At 57.6% G+C, this 15,009-nt stretch overlaps 3 protein-coding genes and 1 long non-coding RNA gene across 8 annotated transcripts in view; 2 read left to right on the plus strand and 2 right to left on the minus strand.

Annotated features, from left to right (window-relative positions):
- The first annotated feature begins 1,110 nt into the window (after positions 1 to 1,110).
- On the plus strand, positions 1,111 to 2,922 carry BLOC1S3 (biogenesis of lysosomal organelles complex 1 subunit 3). 2 transcript variants are annotated; one of them, XM_071452679.1, is made up of 2 exons: positions 1,111 to 1,267; positions 1,971 to 2,922. In XM_071452679.1, exon 2 carries the CDS (start codon positions 1,974 to 1,976, stop codon positions 2,451 to 2,453), a length of 480 nt encoding a protein of 159 aa, XP_071308780.1. In that variant the 5' UTR covers positions 1,111 to 1,267; positions 1,971 to 1,973; the 3' UTR covers positions 2,454 to 2,922. The 2 variants fall into 2 exon arrangements, with proteins under 2 accessions (XP_071308780.1, XP_071308781.1); XM_071452680.1 differs by having other exon boundaries at positions 1,226 to 1,303.
- A 270-nt stretch (positions 2,923 to 3,192) lies between these two features.
- On the minus strand, positions 3,193 to 6,178 carry CCDC61 (coiled-coil domain containing 61). Of its 4 annotated transcripts, none has more exons than XM_071452673.1 (14): positions 6,002 to 6,178; positions 5,401 to 5,561; positions 5,240 to 5,322; positions 4,987 to 5,144; positions 4,791 to 4,919; positions 4,621 to 4,696; positions 4,456 to 4,538; positions 4,255 to 4,367; positions 4,083 to 4,161; positions 3,914 to 3,978; positions 3,752 to 3,821; positions 3,619 to 3,682; positions 3,462 to 3,528; positions 3,193 to 3,375 (listed from the first exon to the last, which is right to left on the minus strand). In XM_071452673.1, the coding sequence occupies exons 1-14, from the start codon at positions 6,154 to 6,156 to the stop codon at positions 3,278 to 3,280; spliced, it is 1,401 nt and encodes a 466-aa protein (XP_071308774.1). In that variant the 5' UTR covers positions 6,157 to 6,178; the 3' UTR covers positions 3,193 to 3,277. The 4 variants fall into 4 exon arrangements, with proteins under 4 accessions (XP_071308774.1, XP_071308775.1, XP_071308776.1 ...); XM_071452674.1 differs by having other exon boundaries at positions 6,036 to 6,079; XM_071452675.1 differs by having other exon boundaries at positions 5,897 to 6,007.
- A 1,367-nt stretch (positions 6,179 to 7,545) lies between these two features.
- Positions 7,546 to 11,844, minus strand: LOC139602681 (ADP-ribosylhydrolase ARH1-like). The gene is made up of 7 exons (XM_071452712.1): positions 11,712 to 11,844; positions 10,847 to 11,070; positions 10,093 to 10,191; positions 9,912 to 10,017; positions 9,276 to 9,355; positions 9,022 to 9,205; positions 7,546 to 8,563 (listed from the first exon to the last, which is right to left on the minus strand). Exons 1-7 carry the CDS (start codon positions 11,720 to 11,722, stop codon positions 8,188 to 8,190), a joined length of 1,080 nt encoding a protein of 359 aa, XP_071308813.1. The 5' UTR covers positions 11,723 to 11,844; the 3' UTR covers positions 7,546 to 8,187.
- The window catches only part of LOC139602682 (uncharacterized), a 34,049-nt gene continuing 27,543 nt past the window's right edge, over positions 8,504 to 15,009 (plus strand). The window contains exon 1 of the long non-coding RNA XR_011683396.1: positions 8,504 to 8,620. This is a non-coding gene — a long non-coding RNA (uncharacterized lncRNA). The remainder of the gene's footprint in view (positions 8,621 to 15,009) is intronic.

A 15,009-nucleotide genomic window follows, 5' to 3' on the forward strand; every position in this document is an offset into this window, starting at 1 on the left:
ATTGGCAAAATTAAAAATTAATATTATATGTGTTATGGTTAGAAAGTGATGCTGTATTAATTTTCTTAAGAAGTGTGTTAAATATAGTTTTAGATTATAACATAATGTTAAAATGAAACATTTTAGGAAACCGAATAGAAACTATGCTATGCAAGATTGGTGTTTTTCACATAGCTAAAAAAACTATGACAGAAATAAATACGTTTTTCAATGCAAAATGGTCACAGTGTGCTGTAATGTACCTCAGTTTCTGTAAGCAAATGTAAAAACATTGAGTCGTGCCAGGCCACCTGCAGCAAGAGAGAGGAAATCCAATTTTTCATCATTCCTAAAGCCCCAGCTATCTTCTCTTACTTTTAAAGCATCAGCTTTTAATAAACAAATGAGCAGTTCCCTATCAGCAGCTGAGCCAGTTTGTTCCTTTTATGGAACATGATGTGTTGTTTGTTTAATTCAGTCAGGGCTCTGGAAACATCTTTCCTGGAAAGTTGAAACATTAAAAATAAATAAAAAAAAGCACACAGTAGAGATAGAGGATTTATACGAGTTCCAAGTGATTTGTTTCCAAATGAGCTACAATAAAGTCACAAGAAAAGTAAAAAAAGGAAGGAAAAAGTCAATTGAAAGAACAATATAGCCCACAGTGTGTAAGACTGTAAAGATAAAATGCTATCATGTCCATTAATATAATGAAAAATTGTAAAGGAAAACTGTCAGAGTCATCTGGGAAAATACAGATATGCAGTGACTGCATTAACCCAAACACCCAAATCTTCAAAAGCACAGAAATCTGAGTTTCAGAAACACCCGAGAAATGTGTTGCGCACTGCCACCTTCAGAGCGCTGCTGGGAACGCCAGAGGAACAAGGATATTTAAAATTGTTCTAGACGGTAATGCCTTGAGAAGGCTGCCCTAGAACAGAGGCTGGACAGAGTTCCAGAATAAAGCAGGGATTTATTCAAAGGATCTCCTCCATGGATGCACCTTGGGCAGCACCAGAGCCCAGCCAGGGCTGCACCCAAGACGAACCAAAATGGTCACAAAATGCGCAACCGATCACGGTGTCTCTCATTTTTATAAGTTCTAGTCCATTAGTTTATTTGATTTAATTGTGCAGTTACAGATTTAGGTTAATTAGTCCCATCCTTGCTGTTTTTCTCTCTTTATTCCACCCTTGTTTGTGTTCCTGGGCCTGCTGGAGCCGCCGCTTCCGGGTGCGGTCACGTGGGCAGCGCGTCATGTGACCGGCGGCGCTGCGGGCAGGAGGTGGGAGCGGGACGGGGCCCTGGGGTCACTGCGGGGGTATGGGGCCGTGCATGGGGGTGTGGGGTCACTGTGGGGCCGTGGGATCCTGCTGTGGGAATATGGGATCGAGGGGGCCCCGCTGTGGGGATGTGGGGTCACTGTGGGGCCGTGGGACTCCGCTGTGGGGATGTGGGGTCACTGTGGGGCTGTGGGATCCAGGGGACCCCGGTGTGGGGTCACTGTGGGGCCGTGGGATCCTGCTGTGGGAATATGGGATCGAGGGGGCCCCGCTGTGGGGATGTGGGGTCACTGCCGGGACTGTGGGATCCAGGGTACCCCGCTCTGGGGATGTGGGACCCTGCTATGGGGCTCTGGGGTTACTGCCGGGGATGTGGGACCGTGCTGTGGAGATGTGGGGTCACTGTGGGGATGTGGGATCGATAGGACCCCGGTGTAGGGATGTGATGGATGGGATCGAGGGGGACCCCGCTGTGGGGAAGTGGGGTCACTGCCATGGGATCGAGGGGATCGTGCTGTGGGGTCACTGCCGGGCTGTGGGATCCAGGGGACCCCGGTGGGGGCCGCGGGAGCCCCGGGGATGGCTGGGAAAGCCGCGCGGGTTAGGGGGGTCTGGGCACAGGGGATTGGCACCGGTCCGCAGGGACGAGCCCGGGGCGCCCCGCTCCCCTCGGTGCCGCCCCTGACGCGCCCGTGTCCCCTCCAGGCCATGGCCGCCCCCCGCCCTCCCCGGGTGGTGCCGGGCGAAGCCTCGGAGAGCGACTCGGAGCCGGAGCTGCTGGTGGAGACGGGCGGGGAGGCCCTCGGGGCCGGGCTGAAGGTGCCGGGCGAAGCCTCCGAGACGGACGAGGAGGAGGAGGAGGAGCAGGAGCAGAGGCCGAAGACGCCGCCGGTGCTGGCGGAGGAGCCGGCGGCCGTGTGGGGGGGCGGCCCCTCGCTGCTGCAGCAGCGGCTGCGGGAGGGGACGGGGCGGCTGCGGGGCGCGGTGGGCAGCGCCCTCCGGCACAGCTACGGCAGCGCCGCCCGCAGCCTGGGCGGGCTCGGCGGAGCCCTGGGCCGGGCGCAGGTGACCGCAGCTGCGGCCGCGCACTGCCTGCGCCTGGCCCGCCGCGATCTGCGGGCTGTGGCTGACACCATCGACATCGTCACAGCGTGTCACCTCCTGCCCGACATCCGCGGGCAGCTCTGAGCGGCGCCGCCGGGGCACCGCCTTCAGCATCCTCAATGAGTGGCACCAGCGGCGGCACCGACACCTGGCAGATATCCACGGGCAGCTGCCAGCAGCGCTGCTGTCCTCGGCATCGCCAGTACCGCATCTGCCACGGCGGGGTCATCACCGACAGGATCATCAGTGCAGCATCCTGCCGAGGGTGGAGTTGTGAGTCGTGTTTGCAGCATCCCATGCTGACCCTGAAGACCTCCTCACCACGGTGGCATCAGCACCAGTGCACTATGGTGACACCAAAGAGTGGCTTTGGCACAGAGGGCATCAGCCTGGTGCCCCAGGACCTGCATGATCTGGTGACATCTTCACTGCTGGTCTCCTGGCCAGCTGCCACCATCCCTGAACTGCAGCCTGGTGCTGGCTCGTCACCGTTGTCCCCAAGTGCCACTGTTTTATGTGACATGGAACTGAATAAAGCCGTGGTGGTGTCAGAGCCATAGTGAGGAGCTTGGCCAGCACTGTGAGGACAGTAGTGTTGCAGGAGTGGGCACAGAGGAGGGTGACACGGGTGCTGGTGTCACATTGCAGTGGCCTTTGATTCACTGGTAGCCCAGGGGACAAGATTGGTGGCCTGGGCTGTATCCCACATGTCCCCAAGCACTGGTACTGTCACCCTCTTGTGAAGTCCCTGGTGCCCTCAGCCCAAACACTGTGTCCCTCCCAGGGGACACTGCCCTCACCCCATCCCAAGAAGGACACACTGTGGGGCCAAACAAGGGTTTATTTGGGGGGACACTTGTACCAAAACGCCAGAGGACACAGGGAGAGGCTGTGTGTCCCTGGAGGGGTCACATGTGGGTGTTGAGGCTGTCCATGTACTCCTGCAGAGCCTGCAGCCGGGCATCAATCTCAGCCAGCTCAGCCGAGGCCTCCTTGGAGCGGTTCTCTGGGGAGGCAGTGCAGGAAAAAAGGATTAAAAATATCTGGCTTGGGGTGTCCCTCAAATATCTAGGGGCTCAGATGGGGCCTCACCTTTACCAGGACGCTTGCCAGCAGTCCTGCACATTGGCAGCTTGTGGCTGGCAGCAGGGCGAGGTGCCTGGGGGGGAGGTTGGGGTGACCATGGACCTCCTGGTCACCCTGCTTTGGGATGGAGGGGTGGGGGAACCCCAAAGGGGCAGCCACTCACCATACAGGGGCTGTTGCAGAGTGAGGTGCTCAGGGGTCTCCGTGTACGGGTCACTCTCCTGTCCCTGCCCAAGGAGGGGGGTTAAAGGGTGCTAGAAGGGATGCCCAAGCATCCTGCCCAACCCCAGCATTACCTGCAGGGCGTGGGCTCGGGGGCTTTGCTGACAGGGCTCCCTCCCTGGCGCCAGCTCCGGGAGCTTTCAGCTGCAGGGAGAAATGGGGATGGGGGGAAGTTGAGGAAGGAGCCCCAGCCTGCAGTGGGTGCACCCCCAACTCTCCTCCTGTTCCCCACTCACCAGACGAGCTGCGCCTGTGGCTCCTGGCCGGGCTGCTGCTGCCAGAAGCCACTCCACGCCGCTGGCTGCACCCAAGGGAGATGGTGGTAAGGGGGAACGTGGGGCTGAAGCAGGGAGGAGAGCCCCCAAGAACCAGGGAGGGATGTGGGGAGCTGTCAGCACCGCTTACTTTCTGAGCTCAGCCTCCTTCTGCCGGCGCTGCCGGGCCCTGACAAAGGCAGTGGGGTCGAAGCGTGGTGGGCGGGAGCCTGGCAGGGGGAGGCAGAGGAGGGGTTCAGGGTGAGGAGGGGGTGAGCTGTGTCCTGTCTCCACTCCTGGGTGTGTCCCCAAGTGTCCCACACCTGCAGGTGACAAGGACTTTGGCGAGGGGTGGCCTCGGCTGCTCCTGTGGCTCTCCAGGGATGCTGAGCGTCGCTCCTGGGCGCGTGGGGCTGGGCTGGCAGATTTCTGGCGGCTGCCAAGAGGACCAGCACCATCAGAGGGGGACAGGGGGACACCCCACAGTCCTGAGGGTCATCCTGCAGAGTGCACCCCGGCCTCACCCCCTCCTGCAGGAGGCCAGTTCAGCTGTCAAGTTCTTCACCCGCAGCTGCAGCTTCTGCTCTGACGCCTTTGCCTGGGCCAGCTTCGAGGGGGACAAAAAAGGCTCACTGTGCATCTGGCAGCCCCTGTCCCTCCCCAGAGCAGCTCCCACCCTCCCAGCCCACCTCTGCCGCCAGCTGCCGGTACTCGCGCTGGTGCCGGCTCTCTGCTGCCCGCTTCTCCTCCAGTGCCTGCCACAGCCTGGGGGGAATGCCAGGGGGTGCTCTGGGGGTTCCCTCCTCACCCTGAGAGACAGGAACCCCCAAACCCTTCCGGGTGCCCTGGCCCCACTCACGCATCCCGCAAGTGCTGGGTCTCCTCCAGGCGCCGCGCCCGGAGCTGCCCCAGCTGCTCCTGCAGCTCCCGCACCAGCGCCACGAGGTCCGGCCGGCCCGCGTAGGGCAGCGGCAGCGGGTAATGGATCCTGGAGGAGAGCGCGAGGTGAGGCTGGAGTCACTTCACCGTGACCCCTGCCTGGTGTCCCCTGTCACCTGTCGAACTCCACAGAGTAGACCAGGATGAGGTAGCGCTTGCTGTTGAGGGGTGAAGAGGTGGAAGGGGAAGGCCGGGTGACTGCCCCCACTTTCCGGCTATGCAGGGTCTCCAGGTCGGTGAAGGTGAGCAGCTCCAGGCTGACGGAGTCGCTGCTCTGCAGGAAGTTTGAAAAGCAGGAGGGCTCGGTGGGACACACACCCCACCCCAGGTACCCCCAAAATGCCGTGTAGGGGAGCAGCACGGCCACACCTGTGTCAGTGCCGACTCCAGCATGCTGCAGAAAATGCCAAACTGCTTGAAATTCCCCGTTTTGCGGGTCAGGTCCTCGATGACTGCGAGGAGCAGAGGATATTTGGTCAGTGGCATCCGTGGGAGATCCCCTCATCGCCCAGGCTCCCTCCAGCACTCACAGGCGGCATCGAACTCGCCCCTCCATAGGTCGCTGGTGCCGTGAGCCTCCACCTCCACCCTCAAGGTGCTGCGGGTCTGGGTCACCCGCACCGTGTGTGCCCCGGGCCGGAAAGCGCACTCGGCCTGCAGGTACCGCGGCTCCGCCATGGCGCCGGAGGCTCTGCGGGCACAGGGAACCCTTAGCACACCGGGGCACCCTTGGCATGCAGGGGCACCCCAGCAGCACACGGGGCACCCCAGCAGCACAGAGGGGAAAGGGGAGCCCGGCTGGAGGGCTTGGGACAGCTGAGCTGGGGTGGGGTCCGGGCTGGTGAGGGCCGGGCGGGAGCAGAATTACGGGGAACGGACAGGGTGAGAAGGGGAGCCCACAGCCCCACGAGCGGTGAGCAGAGCGGACCTCGGGGCTTTTGTTGACTTGGGCTCGGCTGGGGGCGGGCGCAGCGCGAAGGGGTGGAGAGAACACAGCGGAACAAAGGGAGAGCCATGGGTTTGGACCTGCTGCCTGCGGGGATCCCAGGGCGTGGCGGGGCTGTTCGGGGGGTACCGAGGGAGGGGAGCTGGGGGTGGCCGGGCCCGCGGTGCCGCTCAGCCCACAGGTACCGGGAGCAGCCGTGCCGCATCGGGGGAGCCTCACCGCCCGCCGCGATCCTCCGCGCCTGGCCGCGCCCCGCTCCGCCGCACCGCCACACCTCATTGGCTGGCCGCGCCACGCCCTGCCTCCTAATTGGCTGGTCGCACCACTCTCCGCCGCTCATTGGCTGTTGGCGCTGTCCGTCATCGCAATGCCGTTAGCCGCTCCGCCCTGCCCGCCAGCCTCCCGCTGCTATTGGTTGTCAGGCAAAGCCCGCCTCCTGCTTCCGCTGCGCTATTGGTTATTGGAGCTGTCGCTCATTTTGGGGCAGAGGTGGAGCCACGCCTGCCTGTATAGGCCCCGCCCCTTCTCATGGTCCCTGAGGGACCTACCCCCCATTAATCATGGCCGCGGTCCGCTCTGACGGGAGATACGGAACGGGGCGGGTCACTGGGCCTGGGGCAGGAGGTCTGGGCTGGGTATGGGGCAGCACAGAACCCCAGGTAGTGCAGGAGGGCACCGACAAGTTGTGGAGCAACTGCACCTCGAACCTGTTTTTATTAACCAGTGAGAAGCTGGGGGATGCCCCTAGAGGCCGCAGGACTCCACTAGAGGGCCCCAATGTTTGGGAGGATCGCCCCCCAAATTGCAGACTTTCCCCCTGAAATGGTTGGAAGGGGCAGCCCCAAGGCTCCAGATCTGCCCCAGAATGTTTCAGGAGGTTGGCCCCCATAAAATATTGGGGAGGAGAGCAAATACAGCACTCCTCAGCACACCCCAAAACTGCCCCTGGGACTTCCAGCAGCCTTTCTCAGGCAGAACATTGTCTGTGGGTGTGTCTGTGCAGTGGGTGACACTGAGGGCATTGTGAGCACCCCAGGTCAAAATTGGGGCCTTCAAAATGACCCTCTGGGCCCTCTAAATGACTCTTTGAAAGTTTAAAAACATAAATCTTGGAATGTATAAATGTGGTTTTGTAGCATGAAAATGCCGGTTTGGACCTTAAATGGATTATTTGGTGATTTAAAATCACCAAAGCACCGGTGCTGATTTCCTTACTTTTAAGGATTGCATTATGTAAATAAAGGTTTGAAAAGCTTGGGGCTGAATCTGAAGAGTAACCCTCTGGACCTGAAGCACAGGCAGAGGCAGGACGAGAGGCACAGGGCACAAATCCAGACCCAGAGTGATTCGGGAGATGTTTTTTACTCTGGGGGTGACTGAGGCTCCCTGGGCAAGTTCTGAGCTCTCCACCTGGGCAGCACGAAGAGCTGGTGGTCACCCTGGGGCTTTCCTCGCACCCCAGCACACCCTGAAGGGCCTTGCAGGGACAGAGGAGTCTTAAACTCAGATTATTAAAGCTTTAGTTTTGGAGAAATCCAGCAAAGTTTAGAATTTCTGAAAATCCAATTTCTAGCTGCCACTGCCCTGTTGGCAATGGCGAGTGGCTGCAAATAGAGGCTATTTTCTGTGGGAAAAAGAAGTCATTTCCCCAGGGCCTGGGCATCAGATTAAAGGTGAACATGAAGGCTCCACAGTGGTGGTCACAGATAAATAGGGCCAGGAGAGCAGCTCCTTTAAAAAGGCCTTTATTAAAGACAGCTCTGGGTGGACAACCCAAGGAGTTGCACACACCGCCACTGCTCCCACAGGACGACACTGAGGACAAGGATGAGTGCAACTTTATCTTTTGGGAGAGCTGGGGCTTCCATCCTCACAAAAGTCCTTAGGAAGACGATGTTGGCTCATAGTTTAGAGGTATCCTCCAAGCTGAGTACTCTGAAGGTCTGGTGGCAGGACAGAATCCGGCTCTGGTCAAGGGTGGGCGATTTAGTGTGGTTTTGCTGGGTTAAAGTCATAGTTTATGTGCTGGTTTGTTGTTTTGAGAGGGTTCATACAGTTCCCACAGGCTCTCATTTAAATTCAGTCCGGGTGCAAGTCCTCCTGGGAGCAGGGGAAGTGGTTCCCGACGGGAATAGATACAAATCCGGGGTGAGACAGAAAGGGCTACAAATACAGAGTATGACAGGGAGAGCTACAAATCCAGGGTAAACCAGTAACACTTAACAGCGGCAGCTAAAGGCAAGTCCTAGAACTCTAACACTCAATATTTACCAACAGACCGACACTTCAAATTAAGACCCTATCAACGTCATTAACATCAAGTAGCAATTACTACTGTGAAAAAGCGCTCTCATCTCCCGGGTTTCATTTCTCACAGCCGTGCCCCCCAGGCCAGCGTGTGCAGCCTCCGGGCAGCCTCGCTGAGCCGCCCGCGGTACTCGAGGCGGCGGTGCAGCCCCGGGGGCACGGCCGCCAGCCCCCGCAGCAGCCCCCAGCAGCCCGCAGCGATGGTGCCCGTGGAGTCGCTGTCGCCGCCGTGCAGCACCGCCCTGGCACACAGCTCCTCCCAGCTGTCCCCCGCTGCCAGCAGCGCCTCCAGCGCCACCATGGGCGCGTCGTGGCCGCTGCGCCCCGGCCAGGCGTCCAGCGCCCAGCCCAGGTACTCTGTGTCCCGCTCGGCTGGGGACGGCAGCGATGGCACCCGCGGAGGGCCACCGCCTGCCAGGAGCCCGCGGGACTCCAGGTACCTGCAGAGACATGGGGACATCGAGCTCACCGGGGACACTGCTGTCACAGGCAATGGGGTAAGCAGTGACGCTGGGGGTCACTGGGCTGTGGCTTTTCAGCAGCCCCTGTGACCCCAGATAGCTGTGGGGACACTGGGGACAACCAGGAAACCTGGGGGGTGGCGAGGCACTGGATACCAGTACCACCAAGAACACGAAATGCCCCAGGAGCCCCAGGGACACAGAGGTCACTGCCCCCAAGGATGGCACCTTGGGACACTGGGTGCAGCAGGGACAGACTGGGCATCAGTCAGGGTCAGCAGTGGCACCAGTGACACTGCTGCGATGCCTTGCCAGGACCATCAGAGAGCCTGGCTGGCACCAGTGGCATGAATGGATCCCTGAGCCCTTTTCAGTCTCCTCCCCAGCCCTCCCTGTGCTCCCGGTGTCCCCCCAGAACCCTCCCAGTGCCTGCTCACCGGTGCCACGCCTCTCCAAAGAATGGCCAGGCAGCAGCATTGTCCTCCACAGCCACCCCGGTGCCCTCCACGTAGGCCCGTGCCAGGGGCAGGACCCGCAGCAGCTCAGCCCCCCAGTGCTCTGGGGGTTCACCCCGAGCCCCCAGTGCCCCAAAGAGGGCCACGGTCAGTGCTCCAAGGTAGCCTGTGGGGACAGGAGTTTCAGGGGGGTTCTGCTGTCCCCTCCTGCCCTCCCCTGCCAGGCTGGCACTCACCAGTGGGGTGGTGGTGGGTCATGCGCCCGCTCTCGATGCTCACCCGGATCAGAGTTGGCAGCTCTGAGGCATGTGGGTACCTGCACTGGCATCAGACCAGTCCCCACACCCCTGCTCCTGTACCTCCAGGAATGTCCCCATTCCCATACCACCAACCTTTGTCCCTGCTGTGCCCATTCTCCCAGCCCCATCACTTCCACATCCCACTCTTACCTGCTCTGTGACCTGTGTCCCCCTTCCCTATTGCTATCCCCATGTTCTCCGTCCCCAGCCTCCCAGCTCCAGCACCACACGTCCCCAAGCCCTGGACCTTGTCCTCTCCAGCTCCACCAACCCCATCCATGTCATCCACCCCACTCCTCTCCCTCTGACATCCTCATGTCCCTCTTACCCTACTCCCATCCCTTCACATCCCCTTCCCTCCAGCTCTGACACCCCCATTTCCCCAACCCCAAACATCCTCACGTCCCCACTCCCCCAGTTCTGACACCCCTTTATCCCCATCCCGTGTCCCTCCCTGTGTTCACCCTTCCACTCATTCTGACACCCCCACATCCCTGTCCCCACGCCCCAGTTTTGACACCCACATCCTTGTCCCTGAGTGTCCCCAGTGTCCCCAGGTGTCCCTGTGCCCACCTGAGGCCGATGGCCAGGCTGCGCATGGCAGCCCCACAGCCGGTGCCGCGGGGGTTGAAGGGGATGCGGAAGCCCTGGGGTTCCCCCGGCCGCAGCTGGGAGGTGCCTGGGGAGGGGGACACGGGGGTGTGAGGCTCCCTGAGCCCCCCTGCCCCTCCCTGGCTCCTTGGGCCCTGCTCACCTAGGATGCTGCTGGGTCCGGGCTTGCGTCCCTCCATGTCCCCCATGGCGGCCACGTAGCGGCGAGCCAGCTCCTGCAGGAGGGGCTCCCCCTCCAGGCCTGTGCAGGGTGGGAGTGAGGAACCCACCCAGGTTACCCAGGCTGGCAGGGAGAGGCCCCATGAACCCCCCAAATATGAAAGGGGGGAATAAGATCCCCAAAAATGTGGGGAAAGGGAACACTGCCCCACAGAGCCTCCAAAACTGGAGGGGAAGCAGGATGAGTTTAGTGGGGAAATGGGGAATCTTCCTGAGCACTGCAGACTGAGAGAGGTTCCCAAAGTGGGAGGGGGAAACGTCCCCATCTCCAGCACCCAATATAGGAGGAAAGGGCACATAAATGAGGAAAACCACATAGACACACTCACAGTCCCCATGCCACCCCCATCTAGAGGAAACAAGGATACACATCCCCCCAAGCCTCCTGAAAACCCCTAAAAAGTGGGGGAAAGTGTAATAAAGATGCCCCAAAGGCCCCCACAGAACTGGACAATCCCAGCAATCCTCCAATTGAGCCAGGGATATCATGGGGACCTCCCTGACACATCCCAGGCTGTAAGGGGACACCCAGACACCAACCACACAGCCCAAGGAACACAACAGAGACCCCCCACTCCTCAGGGGATATACAAGGACACCCCCTCCAGTGCCAGCCTGGGGCACAACGGGCACCCCAACCCCATGAACCCCTCCCTCTCGGTCATGGTGTCCCCCACCTGTGGCCAGCCCCTCGGCGGTGGCGAGGTGCAGCACGGTGTCATCGCTGACGGGCCACTCGGGGGGCTCCAGGCTGATGGCTGCCAGCCCCCCCAGCTCAGCCAGCTCGGCGTGGATCTGGGGGCCCGAGGTGCAGTACTCCCAGCGGGCCCCCCGATAGCCCAGGGCATCCCCGACCCCGCTCAGCACCATGGCTGCCTCGTAGGCCTCCACCGAGGGCACCCTGGGGGGACAGAGGGCTCAGGGGGTGCCAGGGTGTTCAGGGGGCACCCTGGGGAACAGAGGGCTCAGGGGTGCCAGGGGGTGCCTTTTCTGAACATAGGGCTCAGGGGGTGCCAGGGGGTGCCAGGGTGTTCAGGGGGAACCTGGAGGGAACAGAGGGCTCAGGGGTGCCAGGGGGTGCCATGGTGTACCCAGAGGGAACAGAGGGCTCAGGGGGTGTTCAGGGGGTGCCAGGGTTTTCAGGGGGCACCCTGGGGGAACAGAGGGCTCAGGGGGTGCCAGGGTGTTCAGGGGGTGCCCTCTCTGAACAGGGGGTGCCAGGGTGAGCCCTCTCTGAGCAGAGGATCCAGGGTGAGCCCTCTCTGAGCAGAGGGCTCAGGGTGTTCAGGGTGAGCCCTCTCTGAGCAGAGGGTTCAGGGTGAGCCCTCTCTGAGCAGAGAGCTCAGGGTGTTCAGGGTGAGCTCTCTCTGAGCAGAGGGTTCAGGGTGTTCAGGGTGAGCTCTCTCTGAGCAGAGGGTTCAGGGTGTTCAGGGTGAGCCCTCTCTGAACAGAGGGTTCAGGGTGTTCAGGGTGAGCCCTCTCTGAGCAGAGGGCTCAGGGGTGCCAGCAGCAGGGGAAGCCCCAGGGATCCCATGCACTCACCTCTCCTCCATGGTGCAGCAGCTGGGAACGCCTGTCAGGGTCAGGGCACGGGGCCAGTGCTGGCCAGGGGCCCTTAAGGGGACCAGAACACCCCGGGGATGTGGGGTGCAGGGCTGCTGCCCCCACAGTGAGAGGGAGAAGGCAGGGAGGGACTCCAGGGGCAGAGGGAAAGAGAGGCTCCAGGGGCCCCAAATCTCTTCTCAGGGGCAAAGCTTTAAACTGTGGGAACAAAGCATCCTCTGAGGGTACAAAACCTAACTTCAGGGTTCAAAGTGTTTTCAAAGCTGAATTTTCAGCCAAGCCATTTTTTAAGACCCAAACCTTGTTTTGCAGGGTCTAAAACCCTCTTTTACCACTCAAAGGTTCCACTGGACTGCCTGAACCCCTCTAATCCACTGGACTGCGTGAACCCCAAAGCTTCACTTCTTGGGGCAAGAGAGGTTCACCTCCATTGCAGGGTCCACAAGGTCATTTGTAGCATCTCACCTATTAATTTTTTTCATGCCTAAAGCCTCTATTTTGGGGCCAAAATCCTAATTTTTGGGCTCCCAATCTCTCTTATATTAGCTGTTGCTTTTTTTAGGGCACAGAGTTTCATCTTTTGGATCCAAACCCTCATTTATTGGACAGAAATCCTGCCTAGGCTACAAATCCACATTGGGATGGTCCTAAACCCCATGTTTCCTTCTGAAGCTCTTAGTTCTGGCTTCCTAATCAGGCTCCTTTTAGGCTACAAAGTCTCATTTTTAGTATCCAAAGAATGTTTCAGCTCACAACTTCTCTTTTTGTGAGTTCCAAGCAAGGCTTTTCCTCTCCAAAGCCTTCTTTTCAGGCAATTTGGCTCTTTTCCCAGCTAAAAAAACCCAAACAAACAAACAAAAAAAACCCAACAAGCAAACCCCTGTTCTTTCTTGCTTGGTCACACTCTACAGAAATTAAAGTGCTACCTCAGACAGGTTTGGTCCTGAAGGCAAGTTTACTGTTTCATAACCTCCAGGTTGATGATCATGAAATAACAGAATTCTCAGTAATTGGTGAAACCAGGAGAGGCACCAACAAAACTTCTGGAGGGCAGACTTTGACCTTTTCAAGAAGCTGATTTGCAAACTTCCTTGGGAAGCAGCCCTTAAAAACAGAAGGTGTCCAGGAAGGATGGATGTTCTTCAAGAAAGTCATCTTGAAAGCAGAGCAGCAGGCTGTCCCTGTGGGCTGGAGGAGGAGCTGTTGGGGGTGACAACAGGCCTGGAGGAGCAGGGAACTCCTGAAGGGACTCCTGTCCCTCGTGTGCCAGCCTCAGAGTGGGCAGGGAGCAGCTGGCAGGGCTGGGCAGGTTTCTGCAGTGTCTGAGGGGTCCCTTACTGGGGGCAGCACTCACAGAGTCAGGGTGTCACTGACACCTTTTATGGAAAATCCTTTCCTTAGGATCTTTCCTCCTGAGAAGCTGAGAGGCCTCAGGAACAAAATGTAACCAATGGTTATCTGCTGCTGTGGGATGCAACAGATGCATCTGGGATTGGGCTCATGTGGTTGTTTCTCATTAATGGCCAATCACAGCCCAGCTGGCTCAGACCCTCTGGTCACTCACAAGATTTTATTATCATTCCATTCCTTTCTATTCTGTCACAGACATCTTTTATGAAAATTCCTTTCCTTAGGATTTTTCTTCCTGAGAAGCTTCAAGAACAAAACGTAAACAGTGATTATCTGCTGCTGTGGAATGCAACAGGTGCATCTTTGATTAGCCCACATTAGTTGTTTTTAATTAATGGCCAATCACAGCCCAGCTGGCTCAGACTGTCCTACACACAACTTTTGTTATCATTCCTTCTTATTCTATTCTTAGCCAGCGTCCTGATGAAATCCTTTCTTCTATTCCTTTAGTATACTTTTAATGTAATATATATCATAAAATAATAAATCAAGCCTTCTGAACCATGGAGTCAGATCCTCATCTCTTCCCTCAACCTAAGACCCCTGTGAACACAGTCACACTATTCCTTTCAAGCCTTCTGATGAAATCCTTTCTTCTGTTCTTTTAGTACAGTTTTAATATATCATTTTCTTTCACTATAATATATATCATAAAATAACAAATCAGCCTTCTGAAACATGGAGTCAAGATTCTCATCTCTTCCCTTTCTGGCCACATCAGGGCAGTCTGCTGGTGCTCTTTGTGCAAGCTGCTCCCTACTAGAGACACTTTTGGTACTTCCTGCACTCCTCTTCTTCCTCTCTGGTGTTGCACAAGTCCCATCACCTGCTCCTCCCTCCTCCAGGCTGACAATCTGCCCTTGTCCCCTCTGTGGTGGCACGAGTCCCCTGACCCAAGCACCGCTCCTGGTGTCCTCTGCCAGCTTGCTGAGCGTCCTCTCTGCCCCAGCATCCAGTTAGGAAAGACATTAAGGAGGACCAGCCCTGACCCTTGGGAGGTGCTGTTTGTTCCTGGCTCCATACCTGTCATGGTGTCACTGGGCAGCCCCCTCAGGGCCTGCCCTCAGCCCTTTTCAGCCCCTGCTGTCACATCCAGCCCACGTCCCTTCCAGGGACTTAAACTCCATGTTTCAAATTGCTGGATGGGCACATGCAAGCACACAGCTCCCAAAATCCCATCACACAAACATCACACTGTGGGCATTTCCAGCAGCTGCCTCAAAACCTACAAAGAAGGAAACACCCTGTAAATTATTCATACCATGTCACAGCCCAGCAGTCAGAGGCATGATGGTCACTGGAAATTGTCATCAGGCTCAATAAAAACACAAGATGATGTGTCAGGGAATTCTTTATGTTTTATTCTTGCCATCACTCTGGCAACCAGCCAAATATTTAGGCCTAAAAGATGTTGGCTAACAAACCCTTAATTTCTACATTAGGCTTCCACGAGTGGTGGCTGACAAGCCCTTAGTTTTGTATAGAACACTTTAATGATTTCTCAGCTCCTCAGAAGTGCTGGCTAACAAGCCCCAACACACTTCCACCAGCTCCCACAACAAACCTCAGTGTGGAGCACGGGGTAGAATCATTGCCATGCTTTGCCCAGACAAAGCAAGGGAGGAGGTAATAAAGGCAGAAAAGGGAGAGAGAGAACAAAGCTCATCACCAGTCCATAGATCCCATGTTGGTTCTACTGTGGATGGTCTGGAGCAGGCATTGCAAGACAAAAAAAGCCAGAGAGAAAGAGGAAAAAGAGCCAGGGGTGTCAATTGGCTTCCTTTTATAGTTAACTTGGTGCCTACCTCTGACACTGACTAAATGTTTTGTGCTGTTTTCTTCATGCATGCACAGCCAGCTCTTCTGG

The sequence above is a fragment of the Agelaius tricolor genome, unplaced genomic scaffold (assembly GCF_023055355.1).
Source record: "Agelaius tricolor isolate 1412-34295 unplaced genomic scaffold, bAgeTri1.0.p SCAF_35, whole genome shotgun sequence".
In the NCBI taxonomy this organism is placed as follows: domain Eukaryota; kingdom Metazoa; phylum Chordata; class Aves; order Passeriformes; family Icteridae; genus Agelaius; species Agelaius tricolor.